Here is a 26,824-nt window from a genome sequence, read left to right as displayed (position 1 = left end):
CTTTGGGATGCAGCAAAAGCAGTCCTGAGGGGGAAATACATCACAATACAAGCATCCATTCAAAAACTGGAAAGAACTCAAATACAAAAGCTAACCTTACACCTAAAGGAGGTAGAGAAAAAACAGCAAATAGATCCTACACCCAGCAGAAGAAGAGAGTTAATAAAGATTCGAGCAGAACTCAACGAAATCGAGACCAGAAGAACTGTGGAACAGATCAACAAAACCAGGAGTTGGTTCTTTGAAAGAATTAATAAGATAGATAAACCATTAGCCAACCTTATTAAAAAGAAGAGAGAGAAGACTCAAATTAATAAAATCATGAATGAGAAAGGAGAGATCACTACCAACACCAAGGAAATACAAACGATTTTAAAAACATATTATGAACAGCTCTACGCCAATAAATTAGGCAATCTAGAAGAAATGGACGCATTCTTGGAAAGCCACAAACTACCAAAACTGGAACAGGAAGCAATAGAAAACCTGAACAGGCCAATAACCAGGGAGGAAATTGAAGCAGTCATCAAAAACCTCCCAAGACACAAAAGTCCAGGGCCAGATGGCTTCCCAGGGGAATTCTATCAAACGTTTAAAGAAGAAATCATACCTATCCTACTAAAGCTGTTTAGAAAGATAGAAAGAGATGGAGTACTTCCAAATTCATCCTATGAGGCCAGCATCACCTTAATTCCAAAACCAGACAAAGACCCCACCAAAAAGGAGAATTACAGACCAATATCCCTGATGAACATGGATGCAAAAATTCTCAACAAGTTACTAGCCAAACGGATCCAACAGTACATTAAGAAAATTATTCACTATGACCAAGTAGGATTTATCCCCGGGACACAAGGCTGGTTCAACACTCGTAAAACAATCAATGTGATTTATCGTATCAGCAAGAGAAAAACCAAGAACCATATGTCCTCTCATTAGATGCAGAGAAAGCATTTGACAAAATACAGCATCCATTCCTGATCAAAACTCTTCAGAGTGTAGGGATAGAGGGAACTTTCCTCAACATCTTAAAAGCCTTCTACGAAGAGCCCACAGCAAATATTATTCTCAATGTGGAAACACTGGGAGCCTTTCCCCTAAGATCAGGAACAAGACAGGGATGTCCACTCTCACCACGGCGATTCAACATAGTATTGGAAGTCCTAGCCTCAGCAATCAGACAACAAAAAGACATTAAAGGCATTCAAATTGGCAAAGAAGAAGTCAAACCCTCCCTCTTCGCCGATGACATGATACTCTACATAGAAAACCCAAAAGCCTCCACCCCAAGATTGCTAGAACTCATACAGCAGTTTGGTAGAGTGGCAGGATACAAAATCAATGCCCAGAAATCAATGGCATTTCTATACACTAATAATGAGACTGAAGAAAGAGAAATTAAGGAGTCAATCCCATTTACAATTGCACCCAAAAGTACAAGATACCTAGGAATAAACCTAACCAAAGAGGTAAAGGATCTATACCCTAAAAACTATAGAACACTTCTGAAAGAAATTGAGGAAGACACAAAGAGATGGAAAAATATTCCATGCTCATGGATTGGCAGAATTAATATTGTGAAAATGTCAATGTCACCCAGGGCAATTTACACGTTTAATGCAATCCCTATCAAAATACCATGGACTTTCTCCAGAGAGTTAGAACAAATTATTTTAAGATTTGTGTGGAATCAGAAAAGACTCCGAATAGCCAGGGAATTTTAAAAAAGAAAACCATATCTTGGGGCATCACAATGCCAGATTTCAGGTTGTACCACAAAGCTGTGGTCATCAAGACAGTGTGGTACTGGCACAAAAACAGACACATAGATCAATGGAACAGAATAGAGAATCCAGAAGTGGACCCTGAACTTTATGGTCAACTAACATTCGATAAAGGAGGAAAGACTATCCACTGGAAGAAAGACAGTCTCTTCAATAAATGGTGCTGGGAAAATTGGACATCCACATACAGAAGAATGAAACTAGACCACTCTCTTGCACCATACACAAAGATAAACTCAAAATGAATGAAAGATCTAAATGTGAGACATGATTCCATCAAAATCCTAGAGGAAAACACAGGCAACACCCTTTTTGAACTCAGCCACAGTAACTTCTTGCAAGATACATCCACAAAGGCAAAAGAAACAAAAGCAAAAATGAACTATTGGGACTTCATCAAGATAAGAAGCTTTTGCACAGCAAAGGATACAGTCAACAAAACTACAAGACAACCTACAGAATGGGAGATGATATTTGCAAATGAAGTATCAGATAAAGGGCTAGTTTCCAAGATGTCCAAAGAACTTGTTAAACTCAACACCAAAGAAACAAACAATCCAATCATGAAATGGGCAAAAGACATGAACAGAAATCTCACAGAGGAAGACATAGACATGGCCAACATGCACATGAGAAAATGCTCTGCATCACTTGCCATCAGGGAAATACAAATCAAAACCACAATGAGATACCACCTCACACCAGTGAGAATGGGGAAAATTAACAAGGCAGGAAACCACAAATGTTGGAGAGGATGCGGAGAAAAGGGAACCCTCTTACACTGTTGGTGGGAATGTGAACTGGTGCAGCCACTCTGGAAAACTGTGTGGAGGTTCCTCAAAGAGTTAAAAATAGACCTGCCCTACGACCCAGCAATTGCACTGTTGGGGATTTACCCCAAAGTTTCAGATGCAATGAAACGCCGGGACACCTTCCCCCTGATGTTTCTAGCAGCAATGTCCACAATAGCCAAACTGTGGAAGGAGCCTCAGTGTCCATCGAAAGACGAATGGATAAAGAAGATGTGATTTATATATACAATGGAATATTCCTCAGCCATTAGAAACGACAAATACCCACCATTTGCTTCAATGTGGATGGAACTGGAGGGTATTATGCTTAGTGAAGTAAGTCAATCGGAGAAGGACAAACAGTGTATGTTCTCATTTATTTGGGGAATATAAATAATAGTGAAAGGGAATAGAAGGGAAGGGAGAAGAAATGTGTGGGAAGTATCAGAAAGGGAGACAGAACATAAAGACTCCTAACTCTGGGAACGAACTAGGGGTGGTGGAAGGGGAGGAGGGCGGGGGGTGGGGGTGAATGGGTGATGGGCACTGAGGGGGCACTTGATGGGATGAGCACTGGGTGTTATTCTGTATGTTAGTAAATTGAACACCAATAAAAAATTAATTTATTAAAAAATAAATTAAAAAAGGAATAAATTAGAAATGTGTATTAAGATATACAAAATTGGGACACCTGGGTGACTCAGGGGTTGAGCATCTACCTTTGGCTCAGGGTGTGATCCCGGAGTCCAGCGATCAATTCCCACATCAGGCTCCCTGCATGGAGGCTGCTTCTCCTTCTAGGTATGTCTCTACCTCTCTCTCTCTGTGTGTCTCTCATGAATAAATAAATAAAATATTTTAAAAAATACAAAATTTAACAGAATACATAAATGTTGACACTTAAAAAACTTTATTTTTAATCAGTATTCTTTCCAAAATATTGCATAAAGTTCTAAAGTACTGCTTTTTAAAGACTTGCAGGTAACTTTGAAAAAGCATAAATTCTGGGACACCTGGGTCATTCAGTGGTTGAGTTCTGCTTTTGCCCCGGTCGTGGTCCTGGGATCTGGGATTGGGATCGAGTCCTACATCAGGCTCCCAGAGGGAGCCTGCTTCTCCCTCTGCCTATGTCCCTGCCTCTCTCTGTCTAACATGAATAAACAAATAGTATATACACATTGGAGTGCAGGTGCCCCTTCAGATCACTACATTTATATCTTTAGGGTAAATACCTAGTAGTGCAATTGCTAGGTTGTAGAGTAACTCTATTTTTGACTTCTGGAGGAACTTCCATGCTGTTTTCCAGAGTGGCTCTATCAGCCTACATTCCTACCAGCAGTGTAAGAAGGTTTCCCTTTCTCTGCATCCTCGCCAATATTTGTCACTTCCTGACTTGTTAATTTTAGCCAATTTGGCTGGTGTGAGGTAGTATCTCATTTTGGTTTTGATTTGCATTTCCCTGATGTCGAGTAATGTTGAGAATTTTTTCATGTGTCTGTTGGCCATTTGTATGTCTTCTTTGGAGAAATGTCTGTTCATGTCTTCTGCCCATTTCTTGACTAGATTATTTGTTCTTTGGGTGATGGGTTTGATAAGTTCTTTATATATTTGGAACACTAGCACCTTATCTGATAAAACATTTACAAAAAGTAGGCTGTCTTTTGGTCTTGTTGACTGTTTTGCTGTGAAAAAGCTTTTTTATCTTGATGAAGTAACAATAGCTAAGTTTTGTCTTTGTTTTCCTTGCCTTTGGAGAATTATCTAGCCAGAAGTTGCTATGACTGATGTCAAAGAGGTTGCTGCCTGTGTCCTCTTCTAGGATTTTGATGGATTCCTGTCTCACATTTGGGTCTTTCATCCATTTTGAGTGTAAGAAAATGGTTCAGTTTCATTCTTCTGCATGTTTGTGCCATTTTTGTGCCAGTACCATACCATCTACACCTTTGTAATATAGCTTCAAGTCTGGAATTGCAATGCCTCCGGTTTTGCTTTTCTTTTTCAACTTTCCTTTGGCTATTCAGGGTCTTTTCTGTCTCCATACAAATTTAGGGATTGAATGGTATTTGAATTATGAGTTTAGGTAACTGCATTAAGGATGTTGCAGCAGACATTCAAATAAGCATCAGAAAGTGGTTGATCTAAGTGTTCAAAGTGTTTTTTTTTATTTTTATTTTTTTACTTTTTTTTTAATGAAAGATTTAGGAAGTGCTTACACTAATTTTCTACTAGACTTTGTTTCCTCTATCCTCAATGAATAGTAAGACATTCAAGCAAATGTGATTTTGAGATAATTGCTCATATAATAGAGTCAGTACAAAATGTTATATGATCAAAAATAATGATACGTTTCATGGAGAAATGACATTTGACCTGAATCTTTAAGGATAAGTAGTAGTTCACCAAGCTTTTTGGGCAGGAGCAGCATTTCAGAAAGAAGAGAAAATAGCATAAAAAAATCAGAAGAATAAAATACGAGGGCTGTTTTGGGAGAAAAACCAAGACAGGGAAATGAGTTAAAGTAAGAATTATGGAATGGTAAAAAATCAGTGGTTTTTGCGCTTTGGTCGTATATGTAGGACACATTTGTGTTCATATATTCACTGTCATATGCCAGTTCCGAAGCAATAGTGCTAACTCCTCCATTTCTGTTGTTACTCAAGAAAGCATACAAGAATTCACTAAATTTTAAAACTTGGGCATTTTAATTTTTAGTAGTGAAAATTTACAGCGTATTTCACAATTATATCTGCATCATGTCTCTCAATAGTAATTGCGTCAAAATAGAAAAAAAATGTTTAACAATCATTCATGGGTTCATTAAACAGAATTTATCAAGTTGTCTACTCTGTATTAGGTACTGTTCTAAACACTAAAGAGAGAAATACATCGTTAAAAGGAGATTAGATTCCTATTGAAAATAAACTGAAAAATGAAAGGGAAATGAACTTTGCTGTTCTCTCTTTGTATTCTCAGTATGATTTTCTGCTCGCTATCGGGCTTATAAAATTTCCAATTATCCTCCAATGTCAAAATATCTGAATATCTTCAAATATCACTCTCAGATACTAATATTCCCATTTCTTCATCTTTTTATTAGAATATATTGATGGCTTTTTAAAGTCCTATGATACATGACTGAATACGCTGGGTTTCTTCCTTAAGATTTCCTATTTCTGTGGTAGTACAACATTATTTGCTTAATTTTATATCATGACTTTGTCCTCAAAGAAGTCTTAACTTTTTTAAGAGGTCTTAATTTTTATTCATATTTAGATTTAGGATAGTTAATTTCTTTGCACTTCTAAAGTATTAGAGACAAAATTAATAAGTCAGGTAGTCATACTTAATTATACTCTTGTTTAATTATGGTTTATACTTTCAGCATCCACCTGTTCTTGTTAAAACAAGTTCAAGTTTTGTAATCTAAGTTATGAAGAAGCATATTTAATAGCAAAATATTTTTGAGAATAAATATCTTAGGCAAAGTCTAAAAAATATAGGAGAGAAACAGAGAGAGGGAAAGAAAATAATTTTCTGGTATAAAGTTTCTTGTACAGTATGATAAATGTTATAACCAAGGGAATTGTGAGGGTATTGTGGGGGTTCTGAAGAGAAGCAATTAACACAGCTGGAAGGATATCTGGAAGTATTTCCTTGTAATAATGCTGCTTAACCTAACTCTAAAAACAAGGCATTGTAAAATAAAGAGATAGAGAGGCATTCCAGGAAGATGAAAAAACATGTTCAAAGATTTAGCAATGATAGGGCATGTGTCTCCATGGAAGTAGAAAAAAAAATTGTTATAGCAAGAGCAAGGTAGGGAGGGGAACAAGTTGAGAAACTGAGATTTAGTACATAAATAAGATTTCAATCTTGAGAAGTCTGGATGTTTGTTTAAGGGTGAACTATTCTGTATCTGTTTGAGTACTACTAAAGATCTTAAACAACAGATTGATGTGAAAGGTTAGATTATTTTTTAGCAAAAATAGCACAGAGACAGTACATATAATAAGGTGAAGAGAATTTTGTCTGAAGGTAGTGAAATAAAAAAATAAAATAATAAAAAATAAATAAAAATAAATTAAAAAAAAAACAAAAAAAATGAAGGTAGTGAAATGAGTTTGGAAGCTATTGTAATAATTTTGATTGAATTTGTTGAGGATCTGTACTGAATCCTGATAGTTTAGAAGGGAAATATTTAGGATGTAACAGTAAATAAAAAAATCGATGATAAATTGGAAGTAAATATATATGAAGATTCTGGAGTTATTCTCAAATTTTTGAATTGAAGAGGAGAATAGAGGTTGGCTTTTTTTACCCAGGTAGAGGCTGGATTAGGAGCCGCAAGTTTAAGGTCCAAGTGGCTGAGCAATCTGTAATATTTCTATCAGCAGTCTTAGTTCGTTTCTTTCTAATTTTCTATTCAATTACAAGTTTCCACTTCTTATATACCTGTATTTCTATTTAAAAGTGTGAGGATATTTCCCATTGTTCAAGAAGTGAAATTGAAGATTTTTTTTTTCATTTTAAAGGAAGAGACACATAAATCCAGGAAGCTAGAGGAATTAAGAACACTTAGAATTAATAAGATACAGCAAGAAACTTACTAGATATAAGTTAAACACATAAATCATTAGAAACAATGAGCAGTTTCAAGACATTATGAGAACATAATAGTAAACTCTTCAAACATAAAATGAAGAAAGGTATCCTAAAAAGCAGTGTGAAGGAGATGTAAGGCAAACTACCTAACTTCATTGAGAGGTACCAAAGAAAACAGATAACTGCATATGACTGATAGTTTTCTTGTCTATCCTAATTGATTTTTTTATTCTACTGTACCAGTTGTTAACTATTTTAAACCATGAGCTGGACTGTTAGTTCTTACCAAATGACTGCACTTAAATTCTAATTAGAACTTCAGCAGTTATTTTTCAGGCGCTGGACAATAATTTGGAAAAAAAAGTACAGGTAGAAACAACTATAACTTTTTCCAGAAAATATAATAATGTGGTTGGATCTTTGTAGTCACCATGAACATAGAAATATAAAGAGATGTAATCACTAAATTCAGATGTGGTCAATGAAACAAAGTAAAAACCTGTAGTATACATTGGAATGTAAAGTTTGATAGAGCAAACATCTCCCTTAGTAACTGGAGAATAGAACATTTTTAAATGGTACTAGGAAACTTGGCAGCTGTATGGGAAAAAAATTCAATTGTCTCTCCTCCCACTTTGCACCAAAATATAATCTCAAATGGATGATAGATTTAAATATGTAAAATATAAGCAAAAATATATTGTTGGAGGCACACATATAGGTCCATTTAATTTCTGAATAGAAATGGCTTTCTAAGCATGACTGCAGTTTAGAATATCACAATGAGAATACAGACATAATTGCATTTTTTCAGGAAAATAACACTGAAAGCAAAAAAATAAAGTGATGGGAATAAAACAGATTCAATATCTTTAATATTAAAATTATTTTAAAGGTTTTATTTATTTATTCATGAAAGACACACAGAGAGAGAGAGAGAGGCAGAGACACAGGCAGAGAAGCAGGCTCCATGCAGAGACCCCGATGTGGGATTCGATCCCAGACTCCAGGATCACGTCCTTGGCCAAAGGCAGGCGCTAAACCGCTGAGCCGCCCAGGGATCCCCTTAAAATTATTTATGCCAATTGATAACAATAATATGCTTCAAAGTTAAACTGTGTGTTTAAAACAAACTCTACCAGCCATTGAGATTTGGAGCTAAGGGTGGACAAAACATCCCCAAGGCTAGTGGTCTTTTTTTTTCCTTTTCCCCCACAAAGCCTCCTCTGCTCCCAAGTTCTAAATGAAAGTTCTGTGTCATTTAGCAAGAATATGGTGACTAGGAATTGAGGAATTGCCTCTTGTGTAGGAGCAGCACACTGACATACAAAGGCAAGAGAGAATGAAAAGTGAATGAAAAGTGAGACAGGTTTCTAACATCTCCCTTCCTATTTTTATTCTCTCACCCTCAAACCTGGCTGCCCTGCATTACCACATGGATGGATTCAAGGCATGACTCCTATCTTCAACTGCTGGAGAAAACTTTCTCCAATTTCTCCTTCCATTTTTTCCTCCATACTACCTCTGGGGTTGACTTTAAGGGGACAGTACCAGAAACATAGTGAGTTCTTGATCTTCTATTTACACATTTGCTTGGTGACAGTTATCTAGAAATGTGGCTTTAATTACCATTTTTATATGCCAGTAACTCCTGTATCACACTGTGTATTTGATAGATCTTGTTGGCTTTCAGATAAGCACTGAAAGCTTCACATGTCCAAAACTGGGCTCCCACTATTTCCTCCCCAATCCCCACTTCCAGTGATCTTCTCCATTTCAGTTAGGGGCACTCCATTTCTTAGTTAACCAAAATTTTGAAGTGGTATTTGACTCCTTTCTCATTATCTCCTTTGACTCTCAGCAAATTTAAATCATAAAAAAAACCTCTCAACCTCTGCTGCCATCAAGTCTATTCCTAGACTATGCCAGCAACCATCACAATAATTCGAGCCATCTCCTCTTGTAGCAACCCTACTCTATTCAATATATCAGCTCCTCTTTGTAAAATGCAAATCAGACCTGCCACTACTCTGTTTTTACATTCTTCACACTTAAAGGAGAATGAAATTTGAAGCCTGTACTCAAATACCATCTATACCTCCAATGCCATCTATTACAGTTGCCTTTCTCAGTCACTTCATCTCAGCCATAGAGCCCTGTTTAAGGTTCCATGTATATGCCACATGGCAGATAACTACATGGTTCATGCTTTTACTTCCTTCAAAACTCAGCTACAAGTGCCATTACCAGAGATCTGTTTAGCTATATCACTCTTTAGCTTGTTCACACTACTTAATTTACTAGTCATGCTTATTACTACCTAGCATACTATATATTTAATCATTCATGTGCTTATTAACCTTCTCCCCCCATCAGAATGGAATCTCCTTGAGAATTATATCTTTGGTTTCTTTTTTCTTTCTCTTTTTTTTTATACCTATTCCTCATTACCTTGGTGAGTTCCTATACTTATAAAGTGGTCAACTAATATTCATAGGGGAATGTTGAATGAAAAACATCATTGTTGAATAAATTAAAGGGGAAGTATGAAAATATTTTATCTGACATTGTTCACTTCGGAATATGGGCATGTATTTTTACCTATTTGATTTTTTGTTGCTGGCTGTCTGGCTAATTCTGCAGTCTCTCATTGTTCACTTAAATGAGCATAGTAAGATTTTTCTTCTCTTCAAACTACTTGTTACTGTCCCAGTCCAAACACACATACCAGTGTCCTTTTCTTCTTTCTCCTCTTTCTAAAAGACAAAATGCATTAAAGGAGTGTGGAGGCCATGAAAATACAGTTAATACGATCAGTATCCCAAGGGGATAATTCTATAGTCAATGCTTTACCTAGATAAATTCTTGACTCTACATGTTCATGTGTAGAAGTGCGTATAAATTGTTTTTGTGAATATATCTCCCACATGAACCCATAAGTTAATTGTATACAACAATTTAACTTTCTTATAAAAATAAATCTGTTTTTTAAAAGATTTTATTTATTCATGAGAGACACTGAGAGATGGGCAGAGACACAGAGGGAGAAGCAAGCTCCTCACAGGGTTCCCAATGCAGCACTTGATCTCCGGACCCAGGATCACACACTGAGCTGAAGGCAGACACTCAACCACTGAGCCACCCAGTCGTCCCTAAAAATAAATCTGTTTAATTGAAGTTATCCTCATTGAATCTTATTTATCTGAAATTTAGTTATATACCATAAAGTTATAAATACAAATATTTAAAAGATCCTAAATGATGATGCCTATATTTATATTTCTAAACACATATGTCATCTTTAACTCAGATTAATATAAGGGAAATGTTGATACAATATGTTTAACTTTGTTTTACTGTTGTATTTATTTGGTGAACATTATTAATTCAAAGATATTCATACAAATATATCATGAAACATTTCTACTATGATATTAATTTAGTGAACAATCCTAATTCAATGGATGTCATAGAATGCTATACTATAAAAAAATAGTTTTAAAATACATCCTACTTTTAAAAATGTTTGGGGAACTCTTGAGGAACAAAATTGTATCTGAGCTGAAATATGCTATAATAGAAGATACCCTATTCCCAGTTTGTCATGTTAATAGCTATTAGCTTTAAAATTGTGTAAGAAGATAAAATGGCATGAATAAAAAGGAAATATCCAAAAATAAAAGGCAATAATTTTCTGACTATAACCATTACAAATTCTGTCAGTATAGAGTTCTGACAATAGGGGGAAATCCAGAAACATTTATTTTTTAATGTTTCAAGTTTTTATTTAAATTCTAGTTACTGGGATGCCTGGGTGGCTCAGCGGTTGAGTGTCTGCCTTTGGCTTAGGGCGTGATCCTGGAGTCCTGGGATCGAGTCCCACATCGGAATCCCCTCAGGGAGCCTGCTTCTCCCTCTGCTTATGTCTCTGCCTCTCTCTCTGTCTCATGAATAAATAAGTAAATAAATCTTAAAAAAATAAACTCTAGTTACTGAACATATCGTGTAATATTAGTTTCAGGTATAGATTCATCACCTATATATAACATCTAGTGCTCATCACAAGTACTGTCCTTAATACCCATCATCCGTTTAGCCCATCCCCCCAGCCCACCTCCACCCAGCAACCCTCAGTTTGTTCTCTATAGTTAAGAGTCTCTCTTATGGTTTGCCTCTCTCTCTCTATTATTTTCTTTCCCCTATGTTCATCTGTCTTGTTTCTTAAATTCTGCATATGAGTGAAATCATATGGTATTTGTCTTTCTCTGACTGACTTATTTTACTTAGCATGATACACTTTAGCTCCATTCATGTCATTTCAAATGGCAAGATTTCTTTTTTTGATGGCTGAGTAATTTTCCATTATATATATATATATATATATATATATATATATATATATATATGTGTGTGTGTGTGTGTGTGTATACATACATACATACCACATCTTCTTTACCTATTCATCAGTCAATAGATGTTTGGGTTCTTTCCATAATTTGGCTATTGTTGATAATGCTGCTATAAACATCAGGGTACATGTATCTCTTTGAATCAGTATTTTTGTATCCTTTGGGTAAATACTTCGTAATGCAATTGCTGCATCATAGAGTAGTTCTCTTTTTTGAAGAAATTCCATACTGTTCTCCAGAGTGGCTGTATTAGTTTGAATTCCCACCAACAGTATAAGAGGATTCCCCTTTCTCTGCATCCTCACCAACATCTGTTGTTTCTTATGTTGTTAATTTTAGCCATTCTGACAGGTGTAAGGTAGTTCAGATGCGTGTTTTATATTAACGTCTCCTGAAGACTTTTTTTTTTTTTGCAAGGTTTTGCAAAGGCATCCACACAAGAGCTCCTTTTCTTTTGTGGAAGTCCAGCTTTGCCATGGACCATATGGACACTTTCCAGAGCTACTATCCTATCTATCCTTCTGTGAATTTTTGTATTGCCTTTATGAGTGTTTGACTTTGAATATTCTATTATGTATATATTCAGACTATAGTTTTCTTGTCTTGTGACTAAACAGCCTTTCATCTTTGCTATATTTAAGTAAATGATGAGCACATTGGCAAGTGTGCTCTTTATTCCTTTTCCTTCTCTTTACTTTCAATCCACATTCATCTCCCAGGCTCTGCCTTGTTCTCTGCTTACTTTCCTCTGTGGCTTCCTTGAGAGTTTAGCCATAGAAGGGACTTTACCCCCTGTAATAATCCCCAGAACCAACTCTCACTGTGTGCAGGCATTCCCATTTTTCACGAGGTGCAAATCAATTCCCATTTAGACTATGGGTAATACGGAAACCTATTATCCTTGCTACCACAGCATTCCATTATGGTTCCTCTGCCACAACTCTTTTTTTTTTTTTTGTATTTTTTTTATTGGAGTTCGATTTGCCAACATCTAGTATAACACCCAGTGCTCATCCCGTTCTTTTTACAAAATTATGGTGGCCTCAGCATTGAATTCAGGACATCCAGCTTATTCAGAGCCAAATTCCACCTTCGTCTCCTAAAGTGTTCTTTAGGGTTGTCATCCCTGTGGCTGACTCATCACTCTCCTGGGTCCTCCCGTTTTCTCTCTGCTTCCACTCCCTGCTGCCTCTGTCTAAAGAGGTGACGCTCCAACTACTACTCACTGCTCTTGTATCCCCGAGGTTCTCACAAACATTCTCACTCTCCTGGTAATGACATGGTTCCTGTTGGCATGTCAAAAGTGATACGCACATGAAGAAAAATCTGGAGACACAGCAGCAGCCTCAGTCTGTCAGGATGTTTTAATCCTGGATAAATTTTGGAACATCAATTTGGCATGACCATTAAGATATAACCATTATGAATAAGGCTCTTCAATCCTTCAACAGCATTTTATCTCACACAGATGGCACTTGTTCTTTGAAAGTCCCAAAGTAGTAAAATGAGCAGATCCTGCCAGAGAAGTGAGCATTTGCTCTGCAAAACTGTCTTTGTCTGGTGTTGAGCCTTATGTGATGCCCACACTTAACAAAAGTCCAATATTCTTTGCGGAGTACACTCTTTTTTTATAATAAATTTATTTTTTATTGGTGTTCAATTTGCCAACATACAGAATAACACCCAGTGCTCATCCCGTCAAGTGCCCCCCTCAGTGCCCATCACCCATTCACCCCCACCCCCCGCCCTCCTCCCCTTCCACCACCCCTAGTTCGTTTCCCAGAGTTAGGAGTCTTTATGCTCTGTCTCCCTTTCTGATATTTCCCACACACTTCTTCTCCCTTCCCTTCCCTTTCACTATTATTTATATTCCCCAAATAAATGAGAACATATAATGTTTTTCCTTCTCCAATTGACTTACTTCACTCAGCATAATACCCTCCAGTTCTATCCACGTTGAAGCAAATGGTGGGTATTTGTCGTTTCTAATGGCTGAGTAATATTCCATTGTATACATAAACCACATCTTCTTTATCCATTCATCTTTCGATGGACACCGAGGTTTCTTCCACAGTTTGGTTCGACTCTATAAGCCATTCCTTTATTAAGTTTCTTCAACTTTTGCGTATGTTTGCATTTTTTTACTGTGAAATTAATAAAACATGGTTTTAGATTTTTGTTTTGCTTTGCTATGTTTTTGGTCAGAAATGATACCTCATTCAATCCTTCTCTGATGTCCAAAGGAAAAGGAATGTGAGAATTTGGAGTTTTGGAGTTTTATTCATATTGATTCTCAATTAATATCAAAATTAAAAAAACATAGCAAAAAGAGATAATTATGCTCCAAGTGACTTTTTTCAGATGAAATTATAAAGTCTTCAGTGTGATACAGAACACCAGATTTTAGGTCATCTAAAACTTGACTGCTTATAAAATAAACTGAGAGGAAGCAAAATTACAGAGACTAATACAGGAAAATAAAAAGGTAAATGATGTAGAAATTATCATTTATCAGGCAGATTTTTGTGAAATCACATGCTTGACAATGACATAAATAGAAGGGAAAAAAGTAATACATCTAAAATAAAAACAACAACAACAATAACATTGAACATGTACTAAAGTAATTGCTTTGGACACTACAGATACACCTTACTCAGTTTAAGCATTCTGAAAGCTGATTATAAACATAGTCTTAAACGATCAGACACTATACAAGTCTAACAAATGTTTAATACTATCTGGATTATGGAACTATAAATTGTAATGACCCTTTCTTTTAGAACATTTTCCTGGTATCAATATCAATTCAAGAGGCCTAGAGGAAAAAAATGTATTGGCAATAAAGATATTAAGGATGTAATAATTATGGTTAAAAATGAAAGTATTAATTTTTTGTGCAAGGAAAAACAATTTAGAATATTCATAGTTTGAATATATACTTGAATATATATTGAATATACTTGAATACATGCATGAATATAGTTGAATATTTATATATGTATGTATGTAAAATGATACTTGAGGTTTAATTTCTTGTCATAAAGAGGATGATCTTTTTCAAAGAATTTAAAATGACATCTTGTCCTTTCCTTTGAGAGAATACATTTATTTTGTTCCAATTATTTGTTCCCAAGCAAGAAGTATACATATTATTTTGTTAATGTTATTGACAGGCAAGCCAAAATCTCTTAAAATTATTTTTCTTAAAGTCAGGTTTGTAGAAGATAATTTACATTAAAATTCAACCTTCTTACACATGCAATATTATGCATTTTTACAAACATATGCAATCTTGTAGCCACAATAAATATATCACATGTTTCCCTCGCCCCCAAATTTTCTTTCTGTTCCTCTTTAGTCACTTCTCTCTTCTTACCTCTAGCTTTTGGTAGACACTGTTGTTTCTTTTTCTATGAATGTCATATAAATAAAAGCTGTACAATACATAGTCACATAGTATGTAGTATATTGATTTTTTCACTAACAATGCTTGTGAGATTCATGTATATTGTTGAAAGTATCAGTAACTATTGTTTTATTATTATTGGTCCATAAAGCATAATTGAATGAATGTAACAAATATATTTATTTATTCACCACTTGTCAATTTGTGGTAATTATGAATGAAGATGAAGATATAATGAAGACAAAAACTTGTGTTAGTCATTTTCCTAAGTGGATAGTAGTATCTAATTTTAATTTGAGCTTCTTTTCATGGACTTGTTGCTTGTATCTCTTAGTGAAGTGTTAAAACTTTTTACCTATTTTTTGTTGAGTCATCTGTTGTCTTACTAATTTTGAAAATTCTTTCTGTGTTATAGATACATTTTTAAATATGTGCATCAGAAATATTTTCCCCTAGCCTACGGCTTGCTATTTAAGTTTCTTAATGGTGTATTTTCATGAGCAAGACTTAAAATATGAAGCCCAACTTATCTTTTATTTAAAATTATTCATGCTTTTTCTCTCTTACCTAAGAAATCTCCCACTAGTCCACAGATTTTTGTCCTATGCATTTTTCTGGATGTTTTAGTATTTTGCATTTACATAAATGCCTGTAATCCATTTTGAGTTAATATTTGTATATGGGTTGAGGCATTTTTCCTTATTATTTTTGTATTAAGATATTAGTTTCCGCACAGTTGTTGAAAGGATATTCTTTCTTCATTCAGTTACCTGAATTCTTTGTTAAAAATCAATTGGTCATATAATTGTAGATTTATTTCTAGATCTCTATTCTCTTCTATTTACCTGTATATATACCAGATCAGCAGCACCTCATCATTATTACTGTAGCTTTATAGTCTAAAATCAACTAGTATGAATCACCTAATCAAGTTCTTTTAAAAAAAAGGTTATTCTATGTACTTTATATTTCCACATGAATTTTAGAATCATCTTATCCATTTCCACTGAGATTTTCTCAAGAATTTTACTAAATTTATATAATAATTGTGGGAAATAGCATCATAACTATATTGAGTCTACAATGAATGTGGGCATATCTTCTTTATCCACGTAGGTTACCTAAGTATATAATATGATTTATCTATTATTTTCAGTTTAAAACATGTTAAAATGGCATATATTTTGTTTCAATTATTTGTATGATAGTATATGTGGCACTTTATTTTAAGAATTCAATTTTCAATTGTTCATTGCTAAGATACAGAAATGCAATTGATTTTCATATATTCATTTCTATCCTGAGATATTGTTAAAGCATTTTGTAGATTTATAGATTTTCTACATAGATAGTAATGTCCTCTGAAAACAAAGACAATTTTACTCTTTAACATCAGTATGCCTTTTACTCATCTTGCTTTATTGCACTAGTAGGAACTTCCAAGTCATGATGAGAGTGGACATCTATAATTTGTTTTTGATCTACAGGGAAAGCACTGAATTATTCACCTTTAAGAATTACCAGAATACATTAGCTGTACTTTTTTTTATGGATGTCCTTTATCAGGTTGACTATTTTATCAGTTTGCTGGGACTTTTTAAAATCATAAATAGATATTTAATTTTTTCATGTGAACTTTAGACTGAGGTTTATTATATTTTTTTCTTATGGTTGTTTCATTGTCTCACATCATTTGTTGAAAAAGCTATTGTTTACCTGGACTTTATTCTTCTTTTTCAGATTTGTTTTAACCTATACCTTCCATGTTAATTTTATAATTATTTTATGTATGTCTACAAAGAGAATTTCCTGGCATTTCAATAGAAATTGCATGAAAACTATAGATTATGGGGTGCCTGGGTGGCTCAGTGGTGGAGCATCTGCCTTTGGCTCAGGTCTTGATCCTGAGGTACTGGAATGGAGTCCCAAATCAGGCTCCCCGCAGGGAACCTGCTTCTCCCTCTGCCTATGTTTCTCCTCTCTCTCTCTCTCTCTCTCTCTCTCTCTCTCTCCCTCTCTCTCTCTCGAATAAAGAAATAATTTTTTTTAAAAAACTATCGATTATTTTGGGGAGAATTAATATCTTAATTATGAGAAGTCGTCAGTTCAGGAGCATGACATATATTTTATTTATGTGTTTTATTGTTTATTACATTTTTTAATTTTCCTGGTACAGACCCTATAAATCATTTACTAGATTTATACCTAAGTATTTATTTTTATTCAAAAATTGTATTTTTTTTTCGGGGATCCCTGCATGGCTCAGTGATTTAGCGCCTGCCTTTGGACTGGGCCATGATTCCAGACTCCTGGGATCGAGTCCCGCATCAGGATCCCTGCATGGAGCCTGCTTCTCCCTCTGCCTGTGTCTATGCCTCTCTGTGTGTGTGTGCGTGTCTCTCATGAATTAATAAATAAAACTTTAAAAAACCCTGCAAAACATTTTTAAAAATTGTATTTTTTCAATATCCACATGTTCATTGTTATTATTTAGAAATTGAGTGGTTTGTGTATGTTTCTCTGTGTGTGTGTGTGTGTGTGTGCATGTGTGTGTATTTTAATTTATCTTATATCCAGTGACCAGGCTGAATGCAATTATTAGATCTAGGAGTTTATTTTGTAAATTTCTTGGGATTTTCTACATAAATAATCATGTTATCTTGAGTAGGGACAGGTTCTTTCTTTCCAAGATATACTCTTTTTAACTTCCTTTCCATGCCTTATTGACTTACTAGAACTTCTCGCACACTGTTGAATAAGAATCATGTGCTGTGTTCCTGATCTTAATAAAAAAAATTCAGTAATTCAACATTAAGTATGATGTTATAGGTTTTTGTAGTTGCTCTTTATCAAGTCGAGGATGGTCCCTCTCTTCCTAATTTGCTGAAAGTTTTTATTATGAATAGATGTTGGATTTTGTGAAATGTTTTTTCTGTGTCTATTCATTTGATCATTAAATTTTCTTTTACAGCTTGTTGATATGGTGAATTACATTAATTGATTTTCAAAGGTTGAATCTGCTTTATATCATTTGAATAAATCTCACTAGGTCATGGAGTATGAATGAATTGATGAATTCAACTTGCTAATATTTTATTGAGGGTTTTTGTATCTAGGTTCATGAGGGATATTGGTCTGAAGTTTTTTATTTGTCATTTTAAATTCTTTGTTTAATTTTTTTCTTTTTAAAAAATACTTTATTTATTCATGAGAGAAACAGAGAGAGAGAGAGAGGCAGAGACATAGGCAGAGGGTGTAGCAGGCTTCTCGCAGGAAGCTGATGTGGGACTGGATCCCGGGAATCCAGGATCACACCCTGAGCCAAAGACAGACAGATGCTCAACTGCTGAGCAACCCATGGCATCCCTATTTTTTTCTTTATACTGACCTTGTCTGGCTTGATTATCAGTGTAATACTCACTTTGTAAAATGAATTGAGAAGCGTTCTCATCTCTTCTATTTTCTGGAAAAGAATGGGTAAAATTGCTTTTAATTCTTTATATGTTTAGTATAATCTCTATTAAAAAACATCTGGATGTGGAGATTTTTTTCTAGCTTTTAATTACAAACTCAATTTTGAAATGATTATAGTACTATTAAACTTTTCTATTTCATCCTCATTAAATTTTGGTAGTTGGACACACACACATTATATTTGAAATACAGAGATTTTCCTGAAGCACATGTTTAAATAAAAGTAACGCTATTCTACAGCATCCAGTTTTTATTAGAAAAATATCTAAAAGATAGATCAGATAATTAAGGGATACACGGGAAACCAGAGTCAGGGTAGAGATGGGGATAAGCAAGTGGTAGTTTGAGAGAAGGGGGGAGGGGATAGAAAGAGAAGAATATTTAGTGTAGCCACTTTTCTCATTTGCTTTGTAAATACTTTATAACATCTGGCTTCTGAATAATTGGACTGCATAATACAATGCTTAGCTTCTTAATGCTCTTGTTAAAACCACATAGGATTTTGTGTTCTGCAGTTCAGTGACTTTTAAATATCTAGCCAAGAACATAGACATCTGTGTTTAAAAAAATAAAAAGCACAACCTGGTCAACCTGGTCAGTGTGAATATCTGTACAGTCTACACACAGAGTACTCATCACTTCCATGGCATAGAAGATTAGTGCCTTTAATGTTATCCCAGAAATAGATTAATTTTGTTGTGAAAATAATTTTTCTAGCTTATAATAAGCTGTCAAAATAATAGAAAGTTTGAGTTTTTCTTGTTTGACTATTTTTAAAGATGCTTTTTTTTTTCTGGGACTATGAAATGCATTTCTATCCAGACATAAATGAAAATATAAAATTAGTGATTTCTGAAAGCGTTCTGTGAAACAATTGTACTACATGTATTTGATTTTATTCCCAAAGCATGGGAATGGGAGACTGATAGTTGAAATTCTGAGTTAATACTAAATAAGAATCTGGAGAAGGAGATATGGTTACAAAACAACAATTCGAAGTCCTTTTGACTGAGGTACCTTCTCTTAACCCCAAAGTCCGTTTTGGTGGCTCATATTCACTAGAACACACTTTGAGAAATTTTGTGATAGGATGTTACTTAATATGAGTAGCATCTGTTCATTATCTATAATTTAAAATATGCTTATGCATTCAAGGATAATTGAACCATTGTGGTTCCTGCTTCCAATTCCTTATTTATAGAATATAATCATATGAAAGTTGTGATAGCTGTCATAAGTTTTTTTTTTAATTTTTTTTATTTATTTACGATAGTCATACAGAGAGAGAGAGTGAGGCAGAGACACAGGGAGAGGGAGAAGCAGGCTCCATGCACCGGGAGCCTGACATGGGATTCGATCCCGGGTCTCCAGGATCGCGCCCTGGGCCAAAGGCAGGCGCCAAACCGCTGCGCCACCCAAGGATCCCTCATAAGAGTTTTAACAACTGCTTTTGGCGATCAAGGAACAGAGGGATAACTTCCGGTTAAGGGAACTAAAGACTTATGAAGAAAATAGAAGCTTAGATGTATTTTGAATAAAGAAGACAACTAGAGCATATGTTAATAGTATGAAATATAATTACTGAATAAATATAGGAAACTGCAGACAAATACATAAGTAATAAAAGAGGCCATGTGCCCAGTTATACTTTTGTATTTTGTTGATAAATAACTTCAGTGTATACCCACTATTCATCAATCATTGTGTTTAGCACCAGGAATTCAATAGAGAGGATGGAAAACTTACTACCATACAAAATAATGAATGATGTGATAAGATTGTGCTAAGGTTCTCTGTGAGGACAGATGCTATTTGGTATTTATCTCAACCTTGAAATCCTAAGGCTGGCTTCTCTGAGAATGATTAAGTAAGCAAATGAAGGTAAAACTATATATATATATATATATATATATATATATATATATATATATATATATATGAGAGAGAGAGATATTTTAGCCTTAAAAAGTTAATGAAAAGGCCTTGATTTAATTAAGATGCAAGAATGAATTTTAGGAATTATTTACAGTTCAAAGTAGGACGATTGATTTTACAAAATCTTGGAGAACAGAGAAAACGTGAGGAATAAATCTTATCTCAGTGCCAGAGAAAGAAGTAGGTCAAAGGAGGTAAAAAAGGGGGAGACAGAGAGAGCAAAAGAGAGAAAAAAGTAAAATTAGAAGAGTGCAGGAGAACTGTGTTAGGAGGGTGAGGTTTTTGAGTCCCTTGGGTGATGATTTGAATAATTATGGGCTTGAGGTTTGACTGTGCTTCTGGGTACTAAAAATGAGGGAAGACAGGTCATTAGGTTTGAATGATTTTAGAGCATTGGAAATATGAAAAAAAATAGATGTTAGAGTCCCAAAGATAACACCTGTTGTTGCAAGTACTAATTTTGAGTTGAGAAGTAGAGATCAATAAATAACAGCAATAAGCATCTGACAGAGTTACAAATCAAAGACATAGGCTCAAAATAGATTTCAGTACTTCTAAAAAATAGTAAATATCTGTGTTTTTTTTTTCCAGGTTTTCTTATAATTAAATGATTAAAATTTTTTTTGGTAATGATAATAATCATATTCTCTAAGGCACTATCTGCAATAGAAAATGTTGCAACTGGGCAGCCCCGGTGGCACAGCGGTTTGGCGCCGCCTGCAGCCTGGGGTGTGATCCTGGAGACACGGGATCGAGTCCCACATCGGGCTCCCTGCATGGAGCCTGGTTCTCCCTCTCTCTGCCTGTGTTTCTGCCTCTCTCTGTGTGTCTATGAACAAATAAATAAAATCTAAAAAAAAGAAAGAAAATGGTGCAACTGATTTTATAAAATATCAGTTTGTTAAAATAAGTAAATACTAGTTGATTTAGTTACCTATTTCTACAGAAAACTATATGTTAAAAATTATGTAAAGGTTAATATTGGCAAGTTACACTGCATTATTGTATTTATACATTGAATATAAAATGAAATTTGATGTCATTAGTAATTTACTATGCCCATTCAAATTTATTAAATAAAATGAATTAAAAAAAGCAAAAGAAAAATTAAATACTCAAAATACAGGGTTTGAAATCCTCTTACATACAAATAACAATAGTAGGTTATACATTTATGATATTTTTGTAATTTTCTTTTATTTAAATTTCCTAAAATGCAGTTTAGTAAATTTAGTAATTTAAGACATATAATCATGAGTGTGGCTGCTTTGTGTGTAAAATGGAAAAGACATTAAACAATTGAAACTTCATTTCTAGAAGGTTTTTTTGTCATGTTACCATTTTATTTTTTTGTACATCATTTGCCACCATCTTAAGTTGTCTTATTGATTTATCTATATTACCTTCTTTATTTTCACTTTGCAAGATCATGGGTCTTGTCTGTCTTCTTCATTACTGTATTTTCAACCATTATTATCAGTGCTTGTCATATAGTCAGTGCTCAGTGAGTAACTATTGAATGCACCAAATCTCTTCATTGTCAAGAGATGATTCTCACAGACTTTGTTCTAGAATGGACCTATTTTTGCTTACCTTTAGATGACCATAGTGATGATATAAGAATAACAATGAGTTTTATTTAGGAAATATCTCCTTTACCACTTAATAAATTATTTATTTATCTAAATTAATAAATTTAATACATAAATTATTTATCTAAATTAATTAATTTATTGGAATCTTTCTAGGCAGCATTTTTTCTCAAACTTCCATTTCCAAGATGTCCTAATAACATATGAAATATGGTACAGAGATATGTACATGCATTTCCTGGTTGCTCCATAAGACACAGACAGCGGCATATTGTGTAAATTATCTTTAAATAACATACAGTACAGGGGACTACCATTTAGAAGGGAGATGCTGTGGTGCACTTGCTTTCTGGTTCAGCATCTTGGCTTACCTATAGCTCTGCTTCATAAACTGAAGCATTGAGGCTGTCAGGAATGTCTTCTTATTTTCACCCCTGCTAAATTGCCATTATTTTCTCCATCTCATGTGCATTGTGCCTTCAGCTCCTGTAGCTCTGATTTATTCAGTTTCACCTTTCTCAATTCCTGAAGGTGAATTCAGGTTGCAAACTATAGTTCCATAGTAGCTATTACTTGCATTTTCTACCCACTATTGCTGAAATTATTTTCATGTCCCTGAGAAAGGTTAGAAGTTTATCCTTTTCATTGTCTGTTTAATCTTCTTTCCTCTCTCACTCTTGTTGATGTCCTTGTTGAGTTGTTTCTCATTTATTGAATCTTCTAAGGGCCTCTCTTCAAACTCTATACTTTAATATATTACAACCATCCATGTATTGTTGTCTCATTGTACTTAGAAATGTATGCAGACTGAGAAAAGTAATTTAAACTTTCCCTAATGGATATTTATGGGCATCAACTCAAGGAAGTGAAGAGAACTAAATTTTAAATCAAAATCTGGCATGAAACATGCTAGTCTGTTGAAAATAAAATTGTATCAAATCTAAATACTTTCTCATTGAATTGCTTTTCAAACTGAACCAACCAACAAGCAAGCAAAGAGAAACATAACCTGGATAGTTTTGAAAGTGAAGAAGTAAAAATTTAGAACTTAAGTCTTCAATTTATAAAGCTCTATTACATACATATTTTTATTTGCTAAATTCAGATGTGATAAAAAGAGCCAGTCGCATCAATAAAGAGAGCCGCCCCTATGAAAAGAGAAAATAGGGCATTAATAGGGAAAAGTTAGATAAGATGCATTCCAAAGTAGAAGGAGGGATAAGGAATATGTGATAGAAGCCATATTGTTCATATTAGAATCATGAGATTACATAGTAATTTTGCCAAGACCATTGTATATGTCTGTGTGTATACCTGCACCCACAATGATACAGTAAAGGTGAATTCATATTTCTATCATGGTAGACAGTCATCTATGGAAAGTGATGATTAGTTCCCAAACATCCTGGGAAAGGTAGGTTTTGGGGAAAATAACAGAAGGTGTTGGATAAAGGGCCCTTGCATCACCATGTCTGCATCTCACCATATTCAAATCTCTTTCTATGAATTCGCTAGAATGACCGCCTTTATTTTATTTATTTATTTATTTATTTATTTATTTATTTATTTATTTATTGACTGCCTTTAAAGCAGTGAGAGAAGAGTTGTAATCACCTTCCTCCAACATACACACATACAAACACACACACCCCAGCTATTTTACTGTGTGATAAAGAAAAGCAAAAGCTTTGAAGAATACATCATGTACTAGTTATTAGGAAACTTTAATGAAGAACTCTCCTCCACTATGTAGTAGCCTAGCTTTTGAGAATATTTTACCTTGGCTTTATAGCACACACCTAGGATTTAAATGAGTAGTATACAGGAGTAATACTCCTTTATTGAATGAAATTAGAGAAACTGCTTCCATGAAAATCTTTGAAAGATATAGAACAAGAGAGTTACTTCATCAGTTGAGCATGACCAACTAATATTTGACATGGCACAGTTTCAAAGTTTTGCTTTACATACCTTGCTTTAAGAAGACTATGAAATGGTACCTTTGTGACTATATGGAGACTAAATATACTTCCAAAATACAATCCATTTTCTGTCTGTCAATTGGGGCAGACCTCTGGTGCATTATATAAATATATATTATAATGAAATCTAATCATGAAAATTTATAGTATTGTGAAATCACATTAAAACAGTGTTTGCCTCATGAAAAGAAACTGGGAAATTTGGCATTGAATATGAAATATGGAAAATGTATTTGGTAGAAATAGTATGTCAATTGCTGTGAAGTCTATTTTCTAACTATACTGTATCAATATATACTTGAAGAGCAAAAGGACCAACACTATCAACTGAGACTCCATTATGTTTATTATTATCTAGGCAATAAATTTGGGTGAATCAAAAATTATACCCCGTTCATAGTGTATTTTATTATATGTAACTTGATTAGAAAGCACGTTTGTAGTTGTCCTGTTCTATGACTGACCTTTCTATGCATAAAATAACTAATTTATTAATACATAAAATATTAAAAATTCTGTTGAGTATTATATATAGCTACCTCTTTTTTTTTTGGAGTCCCAATTCAGTGAAAACATTTACTGCTGAAACGTTTTTAAAGATTTTTTGTTGTTGTCTTCCATAATTCAGGTTATCTGGAATGAATATACCACCACCAATTATCAGCAACAAAAACTGGCTCAGACTGCATTTTGTTACAGACAGCAATCATCGATATCGTGGATTTAGTGCTCCATATCAAGGTATATTTAATGAATACCTTTGTTTCTTTTGATACATGAAATGATTTGGTTTATACAGCTGCATTTTGTGATAGAAGCAAAATATCTTTTGCATTAATAAATGTTAATTTGAATAAGCAAAAATGGTCATTCTCTTGCTGAGGCAATAATGTGATAATATTTAAATTGCAATAGAAAAGTTAGTTGGTTTTTATAGCCCAGCATTCAAGATAAAGAATATTATGACCCCTAAAAAGTAATATGTAACAGATGTCATATTTTACTTTAATAAAGTGCATCAGTGATTGGACACACTTCCTAAAGCTGTCCCACAAAACACTGCAGAAAACCTGCAGTTGTAAATAGGCTCTCCCTCAACTGAAATTCATTTTCATATACCGTGTGTTTGCTATTGCTATTTTAATTAACCTTGTTAGGATTATTACCCACTATTTTTATTAACAGACATAATTTTGAATAAGTGGGATATAGCATTTGATGTATTAACTTGAAAAAACTCTTTATTTAGAACAAGATTATTATGAAGATGGAGTGTTAATGAAAATGTAGCTTCTACAATGTTTAGTAATACTATATGGGTTTAGTCTATTTTTTATCTTCAGACTACTTATGCAAATAATTCATTTCATTCTCAGTAGTGTATCAGCTACTGTGAAGGGAATTCTGAGCACTACCACAGTTACACTTTTCCATTTATCTGTTTTTCTTTTTTTATTTAATACTTTCCTTTGTAGTAGTCTCAGGTCTTAGGCACTTTACAAATTTAATATGGTGATTTTAGGCAGCTTATAGTTAATACCTAAAATGTTATTAGGCCACATACTGTTTTCTGAAATACAAATTTCAAGAATTAATTTATATTTTGAAAATGAGTAGCCTATCTATAGCTGTCCTATCAATAAGATTTCTGACAATAGTAACAGATAAATGTGATTGTATTTTGACATTTACAATAGTATATTGTATATTACTGTAAAAAATCCCTAAGATAATAGAAGTAAAGATTTTAGACAAATTCCACTGTACAAAAATCTATAATTTCTATTGCTAATGTAGTTAATTTGAATGGAAGCATGAATGCAAATATGCTTTTAAATCCATGCATTTCTCAAAACAGGATACATTATTCACCATAAAATACCGTATTTTAAAATTGAAAATTAAATATGCATAGAAGACTATTTTTATATATTTTGTTAAAGATAGCTGCCCAGAGCATAGTATCTTGAATCTTACCAAACTTAGCCAGTGTCACTTTTAAATTTGAAATAACATTTTCTTGAATTTCCAATTTCAATTTCTAAAATTTTTGTGTACTTCAGGAATCAGGACTCTTTCTATTGAAAAGAAAAAAGAAATGTTGTGAGCTTCTTTATCTCTCTAGGTTGACCCCTTCCTTTTGGAGTTTTCCAGCCACATTATTTTATGGCTCTAATTCCCTTCTGCAACGAGTTAAAGCAGATGGCATGGCAGAAATTCAAAAGACTATCATCTTTGACTCATGTGGTGATCTTTTCTACTAGATTCATGGAATGTTCCAGTGAGATGGCTTTTCCTCCTTATCTGAGTAGAAATAGAGTATTTTATATTTAAGTGGAGGAAAAAGATGATCTCCTCTCTCAAAATAAAATGATGCTTCATTTGCTTTATGTAGTATGGTTTCATGAAGCTTGTGTCTTTAGATAGGGTAGCTTTGCATTATAAGGCAGTAGTGCAAAGCTACCAGTAGATTTGTGTATTTAATTATTATTTTCAGTATTCTACTTGCTGATCTTAAATTGACTTTTATAGTACCTTCAGGTTCAATTTGATTTTCTAGCATTGCCCATCTGGTTTCAGGACTGAAAAAGAGCTTAACAATGAATCCACTGTAGTAAAATGGAAAGGAAGTGTTTTATGGGGTGTGAATTTTTTTCTGCAGGAAAAGGAGCTCAAAAGAGGTAATTTCTGGTGTAATCTATATCTACACAATACAGAGGAAATAAAGTGGCCTAAGAAAATGGAAGCTTTGATTTTATAATATGATCAAAAAGTTTTATTATATAAAAATCTACCCTTATATGTATTCTTTTAAAACTTTCCTGATTTAGGCCTGACTTTTCTCA

General features: G+C 34.0%; 1 protein-coding gene across 3 annotated transcripts in view; it reads left to right on the top strand.

The window, feature by feature from the left end:
- Positions 1-26,824, top strand: part of CSMD3 (CUB and Sushi multiple domains 3) — a 1,184,516-nt gene that overhangs the window by 403,584 nt on the left and 754,108 nt on the right. For all 3 annotated transcript variants that reach the window (XM_055314112.1, XM_055314111.1, XM_055314109.1), the window contains exon 6: positions 24,607-24,719. In XM_055314112.1, the coding sequence (XP_055170087.1) occupies positions 24,607-24,719 (113 nt within the window). The remainder of the gene's footprint in view (positions 1-24,606; positions 24,720-26,824) is intronic.

Source organism: Nyctereutes procyonoides, unplaced genomic scaffold, assembly GCF_905146905.1.
Source record: "Nyctereutes procyonoides isolate TBG_1078 unplaced genomic scaffold, NYPRO_anot_genome, whole genome shotgun sequence".
Taxonomy (NCBI): Eukaryota; Metazoa; Chordata; class Mammalia; order Carnivora; family Canidae; genus Nyctereutes; species Nyctereutes procyonoides.
This window is presented reverse-complemented; position numbering and strand designations above follow the sequence as displayed.